A 15,375-nucleotide genomic window follows, 5' to 3' on the forward strand; every position below is an offset into this window, starting at 1 on the left:
CACCAAGTGGTCCACCTGTCGGATCCATGCCCTGTCAGTTTGGAGAGCAGGATGTCATGTGGGACAGCCAAAGGCCTTGCACAATTCCAGGTAGATGAGGTCAGTTGCTCTGCCACCATCCACCATCTCTGTAGCCTTGTTGTAGAAGGTCACCAGATTGGTCAGGCATGACTTGCCCTTAGTGAAGCCATGTTGGCTGTCAGCAGTCACCTCTTTATTTTCCATGTGCCTTAGCAGACTTTCCAGGAGGATGTGCTCCATGACGTTGCCAGGCACAGAGGTGAGAGTGCCTGGCCTGTAGTTCCCTGGGTCTGCCTTTTTCCTCATAGTAAAAATAGGGGCTATTTTTTCTAAGTTCCCTTTTTTTCCAATCAGCAAGAACCTCAGCAGACTGCCATGACCTCTCAAATGGGATGAACAGAGGCTTAGCAATTTAATCTGTCAGCTCCTTCAGAACTCCTTCCACCTTTTTACCCAAATCCCGAAATGGTCAGTTGTTCTGTAGGTTTTCACTACCTTCCTGCCTCACTGGCTGACAGATTTAATCACTCCGTGAATGCTCGAAGGAACAGTGACCGTAGAGTCTTTGTGCTGGTCTGTGATCCAGGTGGACACTTGTTGTCCTTCTCACAGGTAGGCAGCATTACCCAGAGCTCACAGGAGGCATTAGGCTTCTCCAAAGCTAAGGAACAGAGGTACCTCCCTCCTGCAGGCTGAGCGACTGTATCTCCCTCAGACCTTTTAGAGAGCCAGCAGATCTCTTCGTGCGCTGACCGGCAGCACCTCCCCTGCACTCTGAAAAGCCAGCACTAGCTTGGCTGCTGCAGTCCCTTTTATAAGTTGTTATGACATATTTTGCCATGCTAGATTGGGCTTCACCCTCTTCCTGGGGCTACAATCCAATCATTGCGGACTTAGCAGCAGTCTCTGGGCAGTACTTCACAACAACAAAGTTTCCAGTGGATTCCCACCACAGGATTCTCTGTCTCCAACGTGGAGTCCAGTCTGTGGTTTGTGGCAGGGGGAAAGGGGAGACAGGCAAAGTCCCCATACAGTTTATGGGCAGCCAGTTTTGTGCTCACTCACTGCCTTGTGAGCCATGTAGTTTTTAAGAGAGGGGCTTTTCATCAGGGAAGGTAGTGATAGGACAAGGGGTAATGTTTTCACACTAAATTTCCTTAAAATTAACTTTTTCAAGCTCTTCCTTATGAGGAGAAAGATATAAATCTTTCCTTTCTAGTCTAGGATGACAGTGAATTTTCTCTGTATATATGCATGGTTCCATATTTGCAAATGTCTGAAAACCGTGGTTGGACCCAGATTTTCACAGAAGCTGACTTAAGATTTCAAAGCAAAACCATGATATGGATTTGCTTGAAGTTTAGAGATGCATGACAAGTTTTTCAGGCCTGAAGCTTTGTCTCTAATTACAGTTCATATGGAACTTCATTTAAGATAAGAAATTAATATAAGGAATGAATATTTATTTAACTACAGAAGATTTATTTCAACAGTGTTTGAAAGCAAACACAGATTGAATATTCATTAGAGAATTAACTGGTAGAAAGCTAAGAAGAAACCGTGTGGTTTATTATAAATCTTAAATTTATTTTTTTTTAGACAACAAACTTCTTCCCAAAAAGAGAATGGCAACTTGTTACATCAGCACTAGAGGACCTGCATTTCTTTCTGTTGTGTGATGGAAGAAGGTGAAAGAACCAAGTACAGTATGAGTAAGTGACCATAGGAGTGAGATCTTGTTCCATAGTTTGTTTTGTCAGGCTTATATAGCCATGGTTCCATGTGTAAAATGCTTCTGAAATGTTTATTTTTAAATGGTCCTGCATTCTGAGTTCATAACATAGATATAATGACACTGGGTTTACCTCTTACCTTAAATAGCTATCAGAAAACTGGAGCCGATGTATAATAGAAGACAACATAAACTAAATGAATGATTTATACACAATTTATTACTGTGAGCATGATGTAATGTACTAAAAGCTGCTGCCATGAAGCAGGCATGGTATCAGCAAGATTGATTGTCTCAGAATGATAGGGAACAATTTTTAACTGGTCAGAATGGGCAGAAGGTAAAAAAAAATAAAAATCTGTAAATTTTAATTCCTGGAAGCCGGAAAGAAAATTTAGGAATAAGTTTTAGTGCATATGGAAGTGTACGTGTCGTAAAAAGTAAGATCCGTCCAAAATTCTGTTTTCTATTCTACATGTCACAGTTATGGTGTTATAATGTGGACGTCTTGTAACAATAATAATAAAATACAAATGTTATGAAGGTTGGAATTTGGGTTCAATCCTATCTGAATGTCACCACAGGAGACTTACTTCTAATAATAAGGAAAAACAGATCCAAACCTCTCTGCAATAACAAAAGAAAAAAATAAAAACCCAACATACACAGAGCGAGAAGCTCAGACTTCTCTAAATGAAGCTTTCAAAACAGAGGCCAGAATTAATCTATGAATAAATTAGCACCCTAAAGATTAAGAAGTGCCAAATGGTGTCAGCTGTAACAATTTTTTGCCCTTCAGGACTGGAACTCCATTCAGACTACATTTCTTATAACTAGAAGGCTTGACATGTATATAAATTCCTGAATTTATGTATTTTAAACTTCTGCTTTCAGATAAAGTACAACAAAACTTTGAATCCTTGATTAGGGAGTAAGATTTCTATCAGAGGAATGACATTTTATAATTATTTTCATCAATGGTAAGAACTGACATTAATTTGTCTGGGTTTGGAAGTATGAAATGCTCTTCATGGCTAATTGGTTAGCCTATTAAAATTAACTAGCTTCCTGGTTTATAGTGCAGCAATCCATTAATGTGCTAAACATTCTCATACAGTCTGTTATAAAGAGTATCTACTGAGAAGAAAAAAAACAACAGTATATATATGAAGGTCACTTCAACCAGTTTTTCTTCTAGTTTGTTCTTTATATGTGAACTTAAGATTTTATGTCAGGTTTTTTTAGGCTTTTATTACATTTCCATTTATTTTATTTTGGAAGTGAGGGAAAAGCTGCTATATTTGGAAATTGTACAGAACTGACTTCAGCTATAGGAAACACAGGCAGTTGCCTGTGGCTGTAGATTGCCTGGACCAGGCATGGTCCTGACATCTGCTTGGTCTGTGCGGGAAGAGAAGAGCAAGAGCAGCCTGTGCTGACTTAGCAGTTCGTGTTTGCCACCAGTTTTGTGCTCACAATGTCAAGGAATATGTTTGTGAATACCTGTGTGACTGAAAATACCAAAATTCCTCTTTCTGTCCCACTGCTGGCTGCAGAAGCTGCTAGTGTTTAATTCAGGGCCTGTCCCTAGCCTTGCTTACTCGATTTATTTGCTGTACATGGCAGGAGGACCCCAGCTCTGGCCCAAGCCTTTTGCATCATCAGTGATGCTGCATCAGTCTGGGGATACAGGGATTGGGTAGTGTTTGTCCAGGGAATGAAAATGTGGTTGGTATGGAAAGATGGAGCTTTTGAAGAGAGGATGAGCAGGTCCTTTTTCCTTGCATCTTTACTCACGCTTTTGTTTCCACTGGAATGCTGTTAGGTCTGGTTCTGCTGGTCCAAGCGTAAAAGCAATATGGAACTTAGGCTTCTTGGAACATCACAGTGACATAAGGCATCAAGAGGAGAGGAGATTGTGTTAGTCTTCAGGAGAATATAATTTGTCTGGAAAAGAAACACTGGAAATGTTGGAAGATGATTTAAATATACCACCTTTCCTTTTCAGTTGGTGACTGAGAAAGCTTGCAGTCATGCAATTTGGTTTTTTGTGTACCACCATGAACAACATTAAATATAAATGGATATTACTTTTATTTCTGAAGTAGAAAAGATGGTGTTTTACCAGTCTACTTAAAATGAGTATGTACGTAAGACTTTAAACCTTTCTGCACAAAAAAGGTATGACAGTAACTCCTTCTATTTCCTTTGTCTATAGTTTTTCAGAATATAAGAATAATAGTTGCAATGTTTGAATCCTTATTTTGAGCTATGCTGGCTTCCACAATGTTTATTTGAGTCTATCTCTAGAATTTTATAATTACTTAATTTTATTTATCGTATTTTAACTCTTGTTATTATAGTATTTGAAGCAGTGCTACTTAATCACTAGAATTCAGTGCAATAACCTGAAATGTAGTCTAGAATTATTACAGTAAAAGTGGTATCATATTTTTCAAGTTTGATTTAAAATTAATAGAGTATATGAGACAAAATTTGTCCTTTTAATGTTAAAGCCACATTCTACCAGTCAGCTTCTGAAGAAAGAGCAATTTTTTCCCTTCCAGTTACTGTTTTTCTACTCTGTGAAGCACTACTGTTGCTGAAGTTTCACCCTGAGTGTCTGTCCACTCTGCACAGCCCTACTGAGTATCCTTCTAAAATAAGATAAATGCATCACTGAAATAAACTGGATAATAGGGCTGTAAATTGTTAGCTCAAGAATTGTCTGAAAGTGACTGACAATGTTAAACTTGACAGATCTCAAAGAAACAAAAGGCTTTCCAAAATTCTCCCAAGAAACTCCACATTAAGAGAGATAACTGGATATTTTGCAAATGACAGAAAGAGACCAGGGAAAAAACTGTTGCTGTCCAGGAATGAAAAAATAACAGCAAGAAAATTCCCTCTAAGGAAGAAATAGCCTTCTGATGTTGGCAGGAAGGATTACTTTAGATACAGCTTTTGAGAGACCTCATTGAGTAGCATGCCATATGCTTTAGAAGATTGCGACAGGATGGGACTAAAAGGGAGAAAACCACATGATCTTGCAAGTTAGGCCTGGCCACCAGGGAAGACCAAAAAAGAATGAAGAGGAGTGAAGATCCAAAAACACTCTTGACAAATAGTGTTTTATATCCTTTTGCAGAAAGAAGTCTTGTTTTGTAGGAATATGGGGACCTCTGTGACACAGGAAGGACAGCTTCTGTGCTCTGATAACCTTCAACATAGCAATCAGGAATTGATGATTGTATCTGTTGCTCTTAATCTAAAAATCTGACAGGTTTTTATTAGGTTTATAAACAAATCTCACATTTCAAGATAGGATGTGGAAGTCCGTTTTAACTTTGGTATGCACAACTAGTAAAATAAAGTGTAGTAAAGGTTGTAATGGTTACAAATAGGAAAGCAAACACTCTCTTGGAGGCTGAATATCATCCAAGAGAGAACGAATGCTCTGCAGTCCTGAGGGAAACCCTGTTTCTGAGATGTTGGACTGATACTATCTTTCTATCAAGTTGACAAACTGAGTGATAGGAACTTGTTGGAAGGGTGACATACCTTACAATTGTGAGGGCAGACAGAGGATCAGAAATGGGTGGAAGAATCTATTATTTGCATTGTTTTTACAGGGAGTGGTTATGTAATAGTGTGTCCTTTTAGGTAATGGACATATGTGGGGCATGGACCACATATGCCCAGATGAGCTCTCATGCAGAGATTTGTGTCTACAAAGCACAATTCAGCCACATCTCTGCTGACTTTTCTTCCTTGTAACTGCAAGGAAAAATCTCTGCTGGTCCCAGAGCTCACTTATATGAGGGACTGTGGATTACCAGGAAAAGTATGCTTTGAATTTATTCAGCTTGGCAGGATGAGAAATCTATGAAAATAAGTTAAATGTAAACAGGATGTTATTTACACCTCCTGTGTGCTCCAAAATGTTTGTATGGTTTGTTTCTTATACTTGTTTTTGTATACTCTCTGCCTTAGAGTTTGTGATCCATCCCCACAGTGGGTCTGCTGGAGAGCGAAGCTACAGTTACTGCTGAGATTCAGGGAAATAATTTGCTTAAGGCTGACAGTGCTTATCTGGAATTTATTGTATCATATATTTCATCCTGTATTGTCAGGTCTCAAGAAGCTTAGATCATTTATAATTTTTACAAGATTGTTAATACCTTGATATCTCTGATTCTCTAACGGGCTCATTTAGGGATGTTTTGCCTTTGAAACATGCACTGCAGAAGGTCTGTTTGTCACATACTAGCCAATGCAATGAGCTGTCTTTATGGAATGCCAGACCTCATAGCAACAGGAACACAGATGTTGACGAACTGTTCTTTAGACTGTCCAAATTTGCACTCTTCTGTAAGGTTTGTTATCTTTATTTCTGACTTTTTAGGTGAAGAGAACTTAGCCTTTCATTTAATGGTTTTAAAGCACCTGTTGAGTATCCAAAGAAGAAGAAGCTTCTGTGTCAGCTACCTCTGTTTGACCTAGAGGTTCAGTGCAATGTAGAAATAGAGTGGTGAAGTCTTGCACAGTCATCTGTAATTATCATGCTCAATCAATGAGGAGAACAAAGGTATAATTACATAACAGGGTGTTATTACATTCAGGGTGTTATCAGTATTCAGCACAAGTTAAGATCAAAGGACTCAAAGAAAAACATGTTGACAGGAAATGAAATTTACTTTTTATCTTTCCTTATCTGTAGTATTGGCATTTGGCCCTGTCTTTGCTCAAGGTGAGTGCAACCTGCATTTGTTAGATTCATGGTAATAAAAAATGTGAAATGGAAAGGTGTTGTAAAATCTGATATGAAGGCTGGGCATAATAAACATAAACTTAGATGAAATAGTCTAACTTCTTATAAAAAATGTCAATTATTCTATGTGAACCTTGAGGAATGTGTTGTCCTCTACTGAATATGAAATGAATCTAATTGAAAAAAATTACTCCACTGACCAGACTGCCATGGTCTAATTAATTGTCTCTTGCCAGCTAGTACAAAATTTTTGTTTCTTACTGTACCTAAAGAACATTTGTGATATTGTGAAGTCAGGAGCTCAAAACTCGGCTGGATCAACTTGGCCTTTACACATTTTATCCCTTCTCCATTTTTCCCATGGTTTTGTGTTAAGAGGGTGTATCTAACTAGAGGATGACTTCCTGTCCTCTTTTCCTTTCTTTCCTCAGATCTTTATCAGATGAACAGAATGGTTGTTGCATGCTTCATGAACAGATATTCAGTATTTTTCTGTCTCTTTTAATATTTTTTTTTTTCATTTGCTGGATTTATGCTTTCATTAATTATTGAATAATATTCAAATGCTGGTTTGAAGCCAGGTGATGCAGATCTTTATAATACTTGAGTACATCGCAACCATCAGTAAATCTTGTAAAAACTCCTGAAACTTGAAGGGATATTATTGTCCCCATTTTATAAAACCGTGGCATGGAGGAAGTCGAGAGTTAGTGGTCTTCAGTATTTGAGACTGTTCAACAGTTTGTGAGTTTGTGAGCTGGATGTATGAGTGAGTGAGTGAGTGAGTGAGTGAGTGAGTGAGTGAGTGAGTGAGTGAGACGCAGCTGTGCTGTGGAATTCTGATGGATTCTGATCTGCGGTTCCATAGTCCCGTGGCCGGAGGTGAACGAAGCGAAAGATTTAGTTCTGTCTTAAAGCCAAATCTGTCTACTGTAATCGTGTTTGTGAGCCATAAGTGTGTTTGTGTAAAAGTGGGATCCTCTGTCTTTGTGGTGTGAGACAGTGGAAAACAGCAGGAGAAACAGTGTGACTTTAATATCTAATGAGTAACAGTGATTGTTGTTTCACCTACCCATAACAGAAATAGGTTTTGGGTGTGCAAAGTGACTGGTATAATTTCATAGTTAAGAATCTGATTCCAGACTGGACAGATATAGATCTGATGCTGGATGCCTTCACAGAAAAGAAGAAGAAATTGGTCATAAGTACAGCTAAAACCCACGTCCAGGCACGAATAAATTCCCAAATGTTGCCAGGACCCATAGATACATACATTCCAACAACAGGGTGGCACCCCAAGGTAGCAGAGGAGTATGAAATGTTAAAAAGCTATCAAGGGTGGATCAAATTTGGATTTGAGGGAGCTATACCTAAAGCTGTAAATTGGGCTAATTAATATTCGGTGAAACAGGGACAAACTGACACTCCCTCCAAGTTTCTTGATCGGCTGAGAGTCGCAATGCAGAAATACACCACTTTTGATCCATCCTCTGAGAATGGAAGACAGCTTCTCTGCTTTTGGGGCAGTCAGCAAAGGATATAAGTAGGAAACTACAGAAAATTAAAGCACCAGACAACAGATATTTGGACAAGTTAATGGAAGAAGCCCCTGAGGGAAAGATGAAATCAGCATCAGCCCCTGAGGTCAGATCAGTATGCATATTGCAGAGAAACGTGGAAACCCGCAGATGACGACGGCTACGGCTGCTGCACGATGACAGGGACCTGGGGAATCTACTTTAGTGGATCCACTGGTTAAAGTAAAGCTAGGGAAAAAAGGGACAAGGACTAAAATTTTTGGTTGACAATGATGCCTCATTTTCTGTATTAAACCAAGAATTAATACCAAAAGATCAGGATCTTGTGACTGTAACGGGAGCTACTGGCCAACAAGAGAAGGCATTTTTTTCGGCAACATCTGAAATATTAAGTAGGGGAGCATGTGGGCATTCATAAATTTTTATACATGCCAGGATCACCTAAACTGTTTTTGGGTCAAGCCCTGTTGGAGCAATTAGTAGTTGAAGCAAAAACAATAGTATTTGATAAAGGGAAAATTGAACTAAACAATAGTATTTGATAAAGGGAAAATTGAACTAACAGTTGGAGAGGATCAGATAATTTAAATCCTAAGTCTAGCCCTAATATACACCCCACCTAAGTCCAATTTTCCTGAAGAAATAATAAATCAGGTGTATCCTGAAGTATGGGCATCTAAGGTCCCAGGGAAAGCAAAGAATGCAGCCCCAGTAGTAGTAAAATTGAGATCAAGAGCTCAGCCCATGAAAATAAACCAGTATCCATTAAGATTGGAGGATCAAAAAGGAATAAAGGAAATTATTGACAGGTTTCTAAAGTATAAATTATTAATTGAATGTGAATCAGAATGCAATACTCCCATACTACCAATTCCAAAAACAGATGGCAAAAGTTACAGATTAGTGAGGGATTTAAGAACAATAAACAAAATTACTGAGGAAATACATCCAGTGGTGCCCAACCCATAAACTTTGCTAACCAAACTTGAAGATGATCTGATTTGGTTCACCATTCTGGATTTAAAATATACCTTCTTCTGCCTAAGTCTAACCAGAGAAAGTCAGCATCTTCTTGCATTTGAATGGAAAAACCCTGATTCAGGAAGGAAATTTCAGCTGACATGGACAGTGTTGCCACAAGGATTTAAGAACAGTCCTACTATTTTTGGAAATCAATTAGCAGGGGAACTTGAGAGTTGGGAGCCCCCAGACCCAGGAGGGATTTTACTCCAGTATGTGGATGATATCCTATGAGCCACTAGAACAAAAGAAAGCTGCATGAACTGGACTGTGAGTCTGTTGAACTTTCTGGGTCTTAAGGGCTACTGAGTCTCTCAACAGAAAGCCCAGCTGGTACAAAACCAAGTAATCTATTTAGAATATGAGGTTTCCAGAAGACAATGGACATTGCAGAAGGACTGAAAAGACTCCATCTGCCAGACACCCCTGCCCCAAATGGTAAAAGAACTATGGACATTCTTGGGAATGACAGGTTGGTGTCGACTCTGGATCTGTAACTATGGACTTTTAGTAAAACCACTGTATGAACTGATAAAAAGAAGTCAGTCCAGATTAGTATGGACTGGTGAGAAATGAAGGGCATTACAGCAGCTCAAACAAGAGCTAATGAGAACCCCTGCACTGGGACTGCCTGACATCTCAAAGCCATTTTGGCTGTTTTCACATGAAAGACAAGGAATAGCACTGGGAGTATTAGCACAAAAGCTTGTCCCCTATAAACGAGCCATGGCATACTTCTCCAAACAACTGGATGATTATTCCTTGTTACTTTTGTCCCTTTTATCTACCTGGCAACAGCTTCATAATCTGGCCAAGGAAGGTAATGCTTCCTCTTCTTCTAAGGGACTGATTTTAAGTTTAATGGCCAATCGCTCCCCAGATCTGTCCTCTTCCCTTTTTCTAAAATGGGTGGAATATTTGCCTCTGTCTAGTCACTGGCAACCTCTCACAACTGCTATTAGCTTTCAGGGATCATAGAGCGACCTTTTAGGATATCTGCGACGTTTCATCTCTCACTCCTTTCTGTGCAATTCATAGTAAGTGTATGGGAGAAAATGCATTACAGACAGAAATGTCTTTGCAGCATGACAATAGCTGTTTCACTCAAGTACTGAATGAGGGACAGATTTAGTGCAAAAATAAAATACAGTTGTGCAACTATTGTATGGTCTCTCTCATTTTTTCTGAGTATTTGGAAGAGATAAGGGTTGAGACCCAAATGAAGTGAAAATGCATATTATATAAGCATACGTAATATGTTTGTAAGTTTAGAAAACTTAATTTGTAAATTAAACTTAATTTGTAAACTTAAAAACTTAATTTGTAAATTTGTAAATTGTAGCCTCTAGACACTGGGGACAGCTTTGAAGAGCAGAAGGTGAAGTGCACATGGTCTGAGAACTATGTGCTCTACATATATCCCTGATGTTGACACTGTCACAGACTGTTTTGTAAGCACAAGGCAAGGTTACCTGCTGGTATTGATGAGTACTGAGAGTTAACTTAACCCACATATTTTTGATTGATTGCCTGTTGTCCCCTTAAGTGGGCCACTCTAAGGAATGCTACACTGTTCTGTCTCACACAGATAGTGCCATGTCATAGCTCTTGCTGCCATTACCCATATAAAACCTTGTGCACAGAAGCAGGGATATTTGTAGTATTTAGGTGCCTCCCTGCATTGTGGGTTCTTCCATGCCTGCATTGTCTGCATGGCAAAGGAGCCCATGTCCCACTTCACTCTCTTTGCCACGTTGTACCTGGAAGTGCCTGTGGCTATTTAACTTTTACAGGATTTCATCTTCATGGATGCAGTGGAAGGGCATGCTGAATACATACAATGATGTCAAATGGAGTGAAGGAAAACTGGTTACCTGTGAAGGCTGTTTGACAGTGTTGTGAGTGTAATGGAAAAGAGATGGATTCCCAGTTTTTTCTCTGTGTCTTTCTTCCCTGTTTCTCCACCAACCATAGGTGTTTTTGTAGCTGGTGAGACTTCTCTTGTTCACCTGTTGTCCCCTCAGTCATGCTTTTCCACCAAGAGTTTTGTTGCAGACAAGGTCTTTTTGACCATGTCATCCCAGGTCTTTATGTTTTTGACCCTTCCTGGTTGTTGCTGTGTGTCTGATGCCACCACATAAAACCTTGTAGGACTGTATCTGAGAGGTTTCCTAGGGGACATGCGGCATACAGTGACTGGGATAAGGGTGAGGTGCCAGGAAGCTTCATGCACTTAACAAGGGATTGGAGCACATTTGGTGTGCACACCAGGTTGAAATTCTGATATTGCTTCCTCTGAGAGGAAGGTACTTTGTATGCACTAAGACTTCTTTATGGTCTGACCTGGTGCTTTGAGACAGTGGGGGATTTGCTTTGAATTCGGACCCCTGCCCCAAGCCAAAACAGAAGTGCAGATGCACTCAATAGGGCTTCAGGCTCTGTGACACTGGGCCAGAGGTGGGTGGGAGAGGCAGGTGGGGTGGTGTACCTGCCAAAGTCACATAATGACTAATTTGCATTGTGTCTTAATTGCTGTTAGGGAAATTAGTATCAATAGTCTAGATTCAGCTTTAGAATCATAGAATCATAGAATCTTAGGGGCTGGAAGGGACCTCGAAAGATCATCTAGTCCAACCCCCCCTGCCAGAGCCGGGTCACCTAGAGTACATCACACAGGAACGCATCCAGGTGGGTTTTGAATGTCTCCAGTGAAGGAGACTCCACAACCTCCCTGGGCAGAGCCACAGAGATGATTAAGGGAGTGGAACATCTCTCTTGTGAGGAAAGGCTGAGGGAGCTGGGTCTCTTGAGCTTGGAGAAGAGGAGATTGAGGGGCAACCTCATCAATGTTTACAAATACGTTAAGGGTGAGTGTCAGGAGGATGGAACCAGGCTTTTTTCAGTGGTGTCCAGTGCAAGGACAAGGGGCAATGGGTGCAAACTGAAACACAGGAGGTTCAATATGAGTATCAGAAAAAACTTTTTTACTGTGAGAGTGAAAGAGCACTGGAACAGGCTGCCCAGAGAGGTTGTGGAGTCTCCTTCACTGGAGACTTTCAAAACCCTCCTGCACATGTTCCTGTGTGATGTGCTCTGGGTGACCCTGCTCTGGCAGGGGGGTTGGACTAGATGATCTTTTGAGGTGCCTTCCAATCCCCAAGATTCTGTGATTTTGTGATCGTTCTTTGTTTGTGGTATAGTAATGTTTGTGACCTGCAGTGTAAAACCCCAGGTGATTTTTCTCTCTGCACAGTGTAGCAGAATGATTGGGAAAGGAGCCAGCACTCCCTTTGATGTTTCTGAGAAGAAGAAATTAGGGCAATTTTACAGGCTTATACGGTCAAGGTTAAAACACATTTGTCTTGAAACCCATAGAAAACAAAACATTTTTTTTTGGGCGTCATTATATCTTATAACACAGGCTAATTTTTTTTATTTTTTATTTTTGGCTTACTTGTTTTTAGGGTTCTGTTAACCCTGCAGGTACAGAAGGAAAGTGGTTAATTAAAAATCTTGATATGGGTCCAAAGATGAGTTTGCACTTCTCTATAGTTTTGCACCAAAATCTTCCTTCACTTAACCTGTCTGTAAATAGACTCTGGGCTGCCCAGGCTGGAGTCTTAAAGGAGAAAGGTAGCCTGATATCTACTACTACAGTTCTTCCTAGTGAACAGAGGAATGCTATGGAATAGAGATCTAGGGGCTAATAGACAATGTGTCGGCTGCATGTGCTGATAACAGTTAGGAGTACTTCCATTTTTTATTTCAAAAATAATGGTTCTAACGTAGTGTCAAATTCTGTTTGTCATGGCCCATGCAGAGAGCTGTAAGTAGGTATCTCTATAAAACCTTGTAGTTCAGGGTTCTGAAATTCTATAAAACTTGACAAGGGAAGAAATTAGTGTTAATTTTATTGTGTAGTAATAAACCTCTGTAAAAATTAACTGGAATCATCTTTCTCTCTTGATTCCATCAGTATTGACACAGGAACACATCAGAGATGCAGTTTTTTTGTGATGGCTGCGTTCTGCAGTTTGTGGCAAGTCACACATTTATTGCCCAGAAGACCCTTTTATAATGCCTGTGGTTACAGGAAATTAAACACTGGGGTCAACAGGGAAAACAACCTGTCTTACTGTTTGTTCAGTGGAGTCAGCCTTGGACCAGCTCAGTTAGCTCTAAGGCAGTTTGAACAGCTTATGTATCGGTAGGTGGCACTCAGGAATACGCAACCTAGCACTTGGGTTTTGTTGAAATGACTTGTTGTGAAGATTTCCACCTGAGTGACACTTTAGGTAAAAGTAACAGTACTGTTTCTGGCAGTAGACAACATAAGTAAAGCTTACTTTATGGAAGATCTGTTGGTCTAATTAATTACACTCTGTTATACGGAGAAATAATAAGTCAGAATACTGATTAAAATTTAACTAAGTATGATCTGAGGAAAGAGGGAATTATATGACCTGTTGAATCTCCTTCCACCCTTATTTTGGTAATTTAGTTGTTGTGAAAAATGAGTATGACGTTGTGAGGTTTTCTAATACAAAGAGTTTATAGATAGCCAGATTGGTATTAGTATGGAGACAACTTCAGCATGCAGAGAGCAAGGTAATGGAAATTGTGCTTTATTTCTTGTTAGACTTCCTATACCTACAAAGAAGACTGATATTAGAAAAAATGTGATTTTATACACTGATACACTGTAATAATGGCATTGGATTCCAGTTTTCAAATATATAAATGTATGTTGTGGAGAGAGGGGAGAAATCTGTTCCCTATAACTGATGATTAGGACAAAAAATAATGAGCTTTGAAATTATGCTAAGAAAAAAAATAAGTTAAAGTTAGCCATTAGGAACACTTTCTGGTATGAATAATGAAGGACTATAGAAGATTGATGTCTGAGCTGATATTGCTGTTATCATCAGGAGTCTTTTTAAGGATGACTTGTTTCTCCTAAAGGAACACAGGTAGCTGATCCTGCCTTTGTTCTTTGAGGAAAAAAATAAATTGTTAATCTGTCAAGTCTCAGATTACAGTGACTGTACAGATATAAAATGCAGGTAAAAGCCACAAATTGAAAGGCTCAGATTTAGAACAAGGTGACCTCTAGAGGTCCCTACCCACCAACATTTCCATGTTTCCTATGTACAGTGACTACGCACAATGAGCAGTTTTGAGAAAAGCTTATGTGAGTGTTAGGAGAAAAAGCACATAGAATTTGCGTTGGAGTGAGGCTGCACGGGGTCTCCCAAAGGAAGAAGTGGGCTTCAGAAATAGTTATCTCTTGAGAACTTTTCTGTCCTGGCCGTGGCTGGGTACCTTTTCCCAAGGCTTGTCTCACATCTAGAGATATGAGCCTACATTAGTGTTAGGAGAGAGAAAAAACCTAGCACTCCAGCTGTGGTCAAGCTCTGAAGGGTCTGCCAAAGGAAAAAAAATTAGCTGCAAATGCATTAAAACCGACAAGGGCTAGTAAAGGAAACTATGTCAGCTGTCACATCTAACCTGTGTGGAAAAATACAGTGTATTTCTGTCATTATAGGAATATACATTTTTGGCAGATATGTTTTTTGGCTATTTTTGAAAAGTTACCAAGTGGTGACAAGTAAGTAGGTTCTGTTGTGGTTTTTTGTATTCCAGGCACTTGTTTTTTTTTTTCCAGGAACTTTGGAAATCACAAGAGGACACCAAATTCCTGGTGGCTACCTGTAACAGCCCTGGACCACAAATAAAGTTAACAACTAATTTTTTTTTGGTCTGATGTCTTATGCTTAGTGAGTAATAAAAGTCTGGGGGTTTGGATTTATTATTTTTTTTATTTCTGTGATAATTGTAGTATTTAGTACCGTACTTGCAACTTAATGCGTACAACTTTTGTAGTCTGTTTACATCAATTAAATTGAATAAGATATACTTGGTTCAGTTTTTCTTTTCCAAATAGTTCAGCCCAATCACTTGTTAGTTCAAAGCTAAGAAACTGAAGGAAGAATGAGAATACATAGGCTCAGCTGTCATTTGCAAAGTGGCAGATGACCTACTTGTTTAGTAGTTTAATTTGTCTTTATATTAACTGGAGAGGAAAAAGTGTCTTTTAAGGTTCTAAGTGTCCTGGTTTGAGCCAGGATGAAGCCAATTTTTCTTTTTACTGATTTTTTTTTTTCCTTCAGTAAGCTTTCTTGTAACTAGCAACAGTGTGTTCTGCTAGGCTGATAAGACAGTGGAATGTTTTTCTAACTACTGAGGCTTCAAGGCTGCACCTGCACTCTGCCGGCTCAGACACTATGGGGAGA

General features: G+C 39.5%; 1 protein-coding gene across 1 annotated transcript in view; it reads left to right on the forward strand.

Moving 5' to 3' along the window:
• The first annotated feature begins 486 nt into the window (after positions 1-486).
• LOC104394006 (small conductance calcium-activated potassium channel protein 2-like) overlaps positions 487-15,375 on the forward strand; it is a 213,582-nt gene continuing 198,693 nt past the window's right edge. Inside the window, exon 1 of the mRNA XM_010003541.1 lies at positions 487-633. Within this exon, the coding sequence (XP_010001843.1) occupies positions 487-633 (147 nt within the window). The remainder of the gene's footprint in view (positions 634-15,375) is intronic.

Source organism: Chaetura pelagica, unplaced genomic scaffold (genome assembly GCF_000747805.2).
Source record: "Chaetura pelagica isolate M959 unplaced genomic scaffold, ChaPel_1.0 scaffold228, whole genome shotgun sequence".
NCBI classification, from domain to species: Eukaryota; Metazoa; Chordata; class Aves; order Apodiformes; family Apodidae; genus Chaetura; species Chaetura pelagica.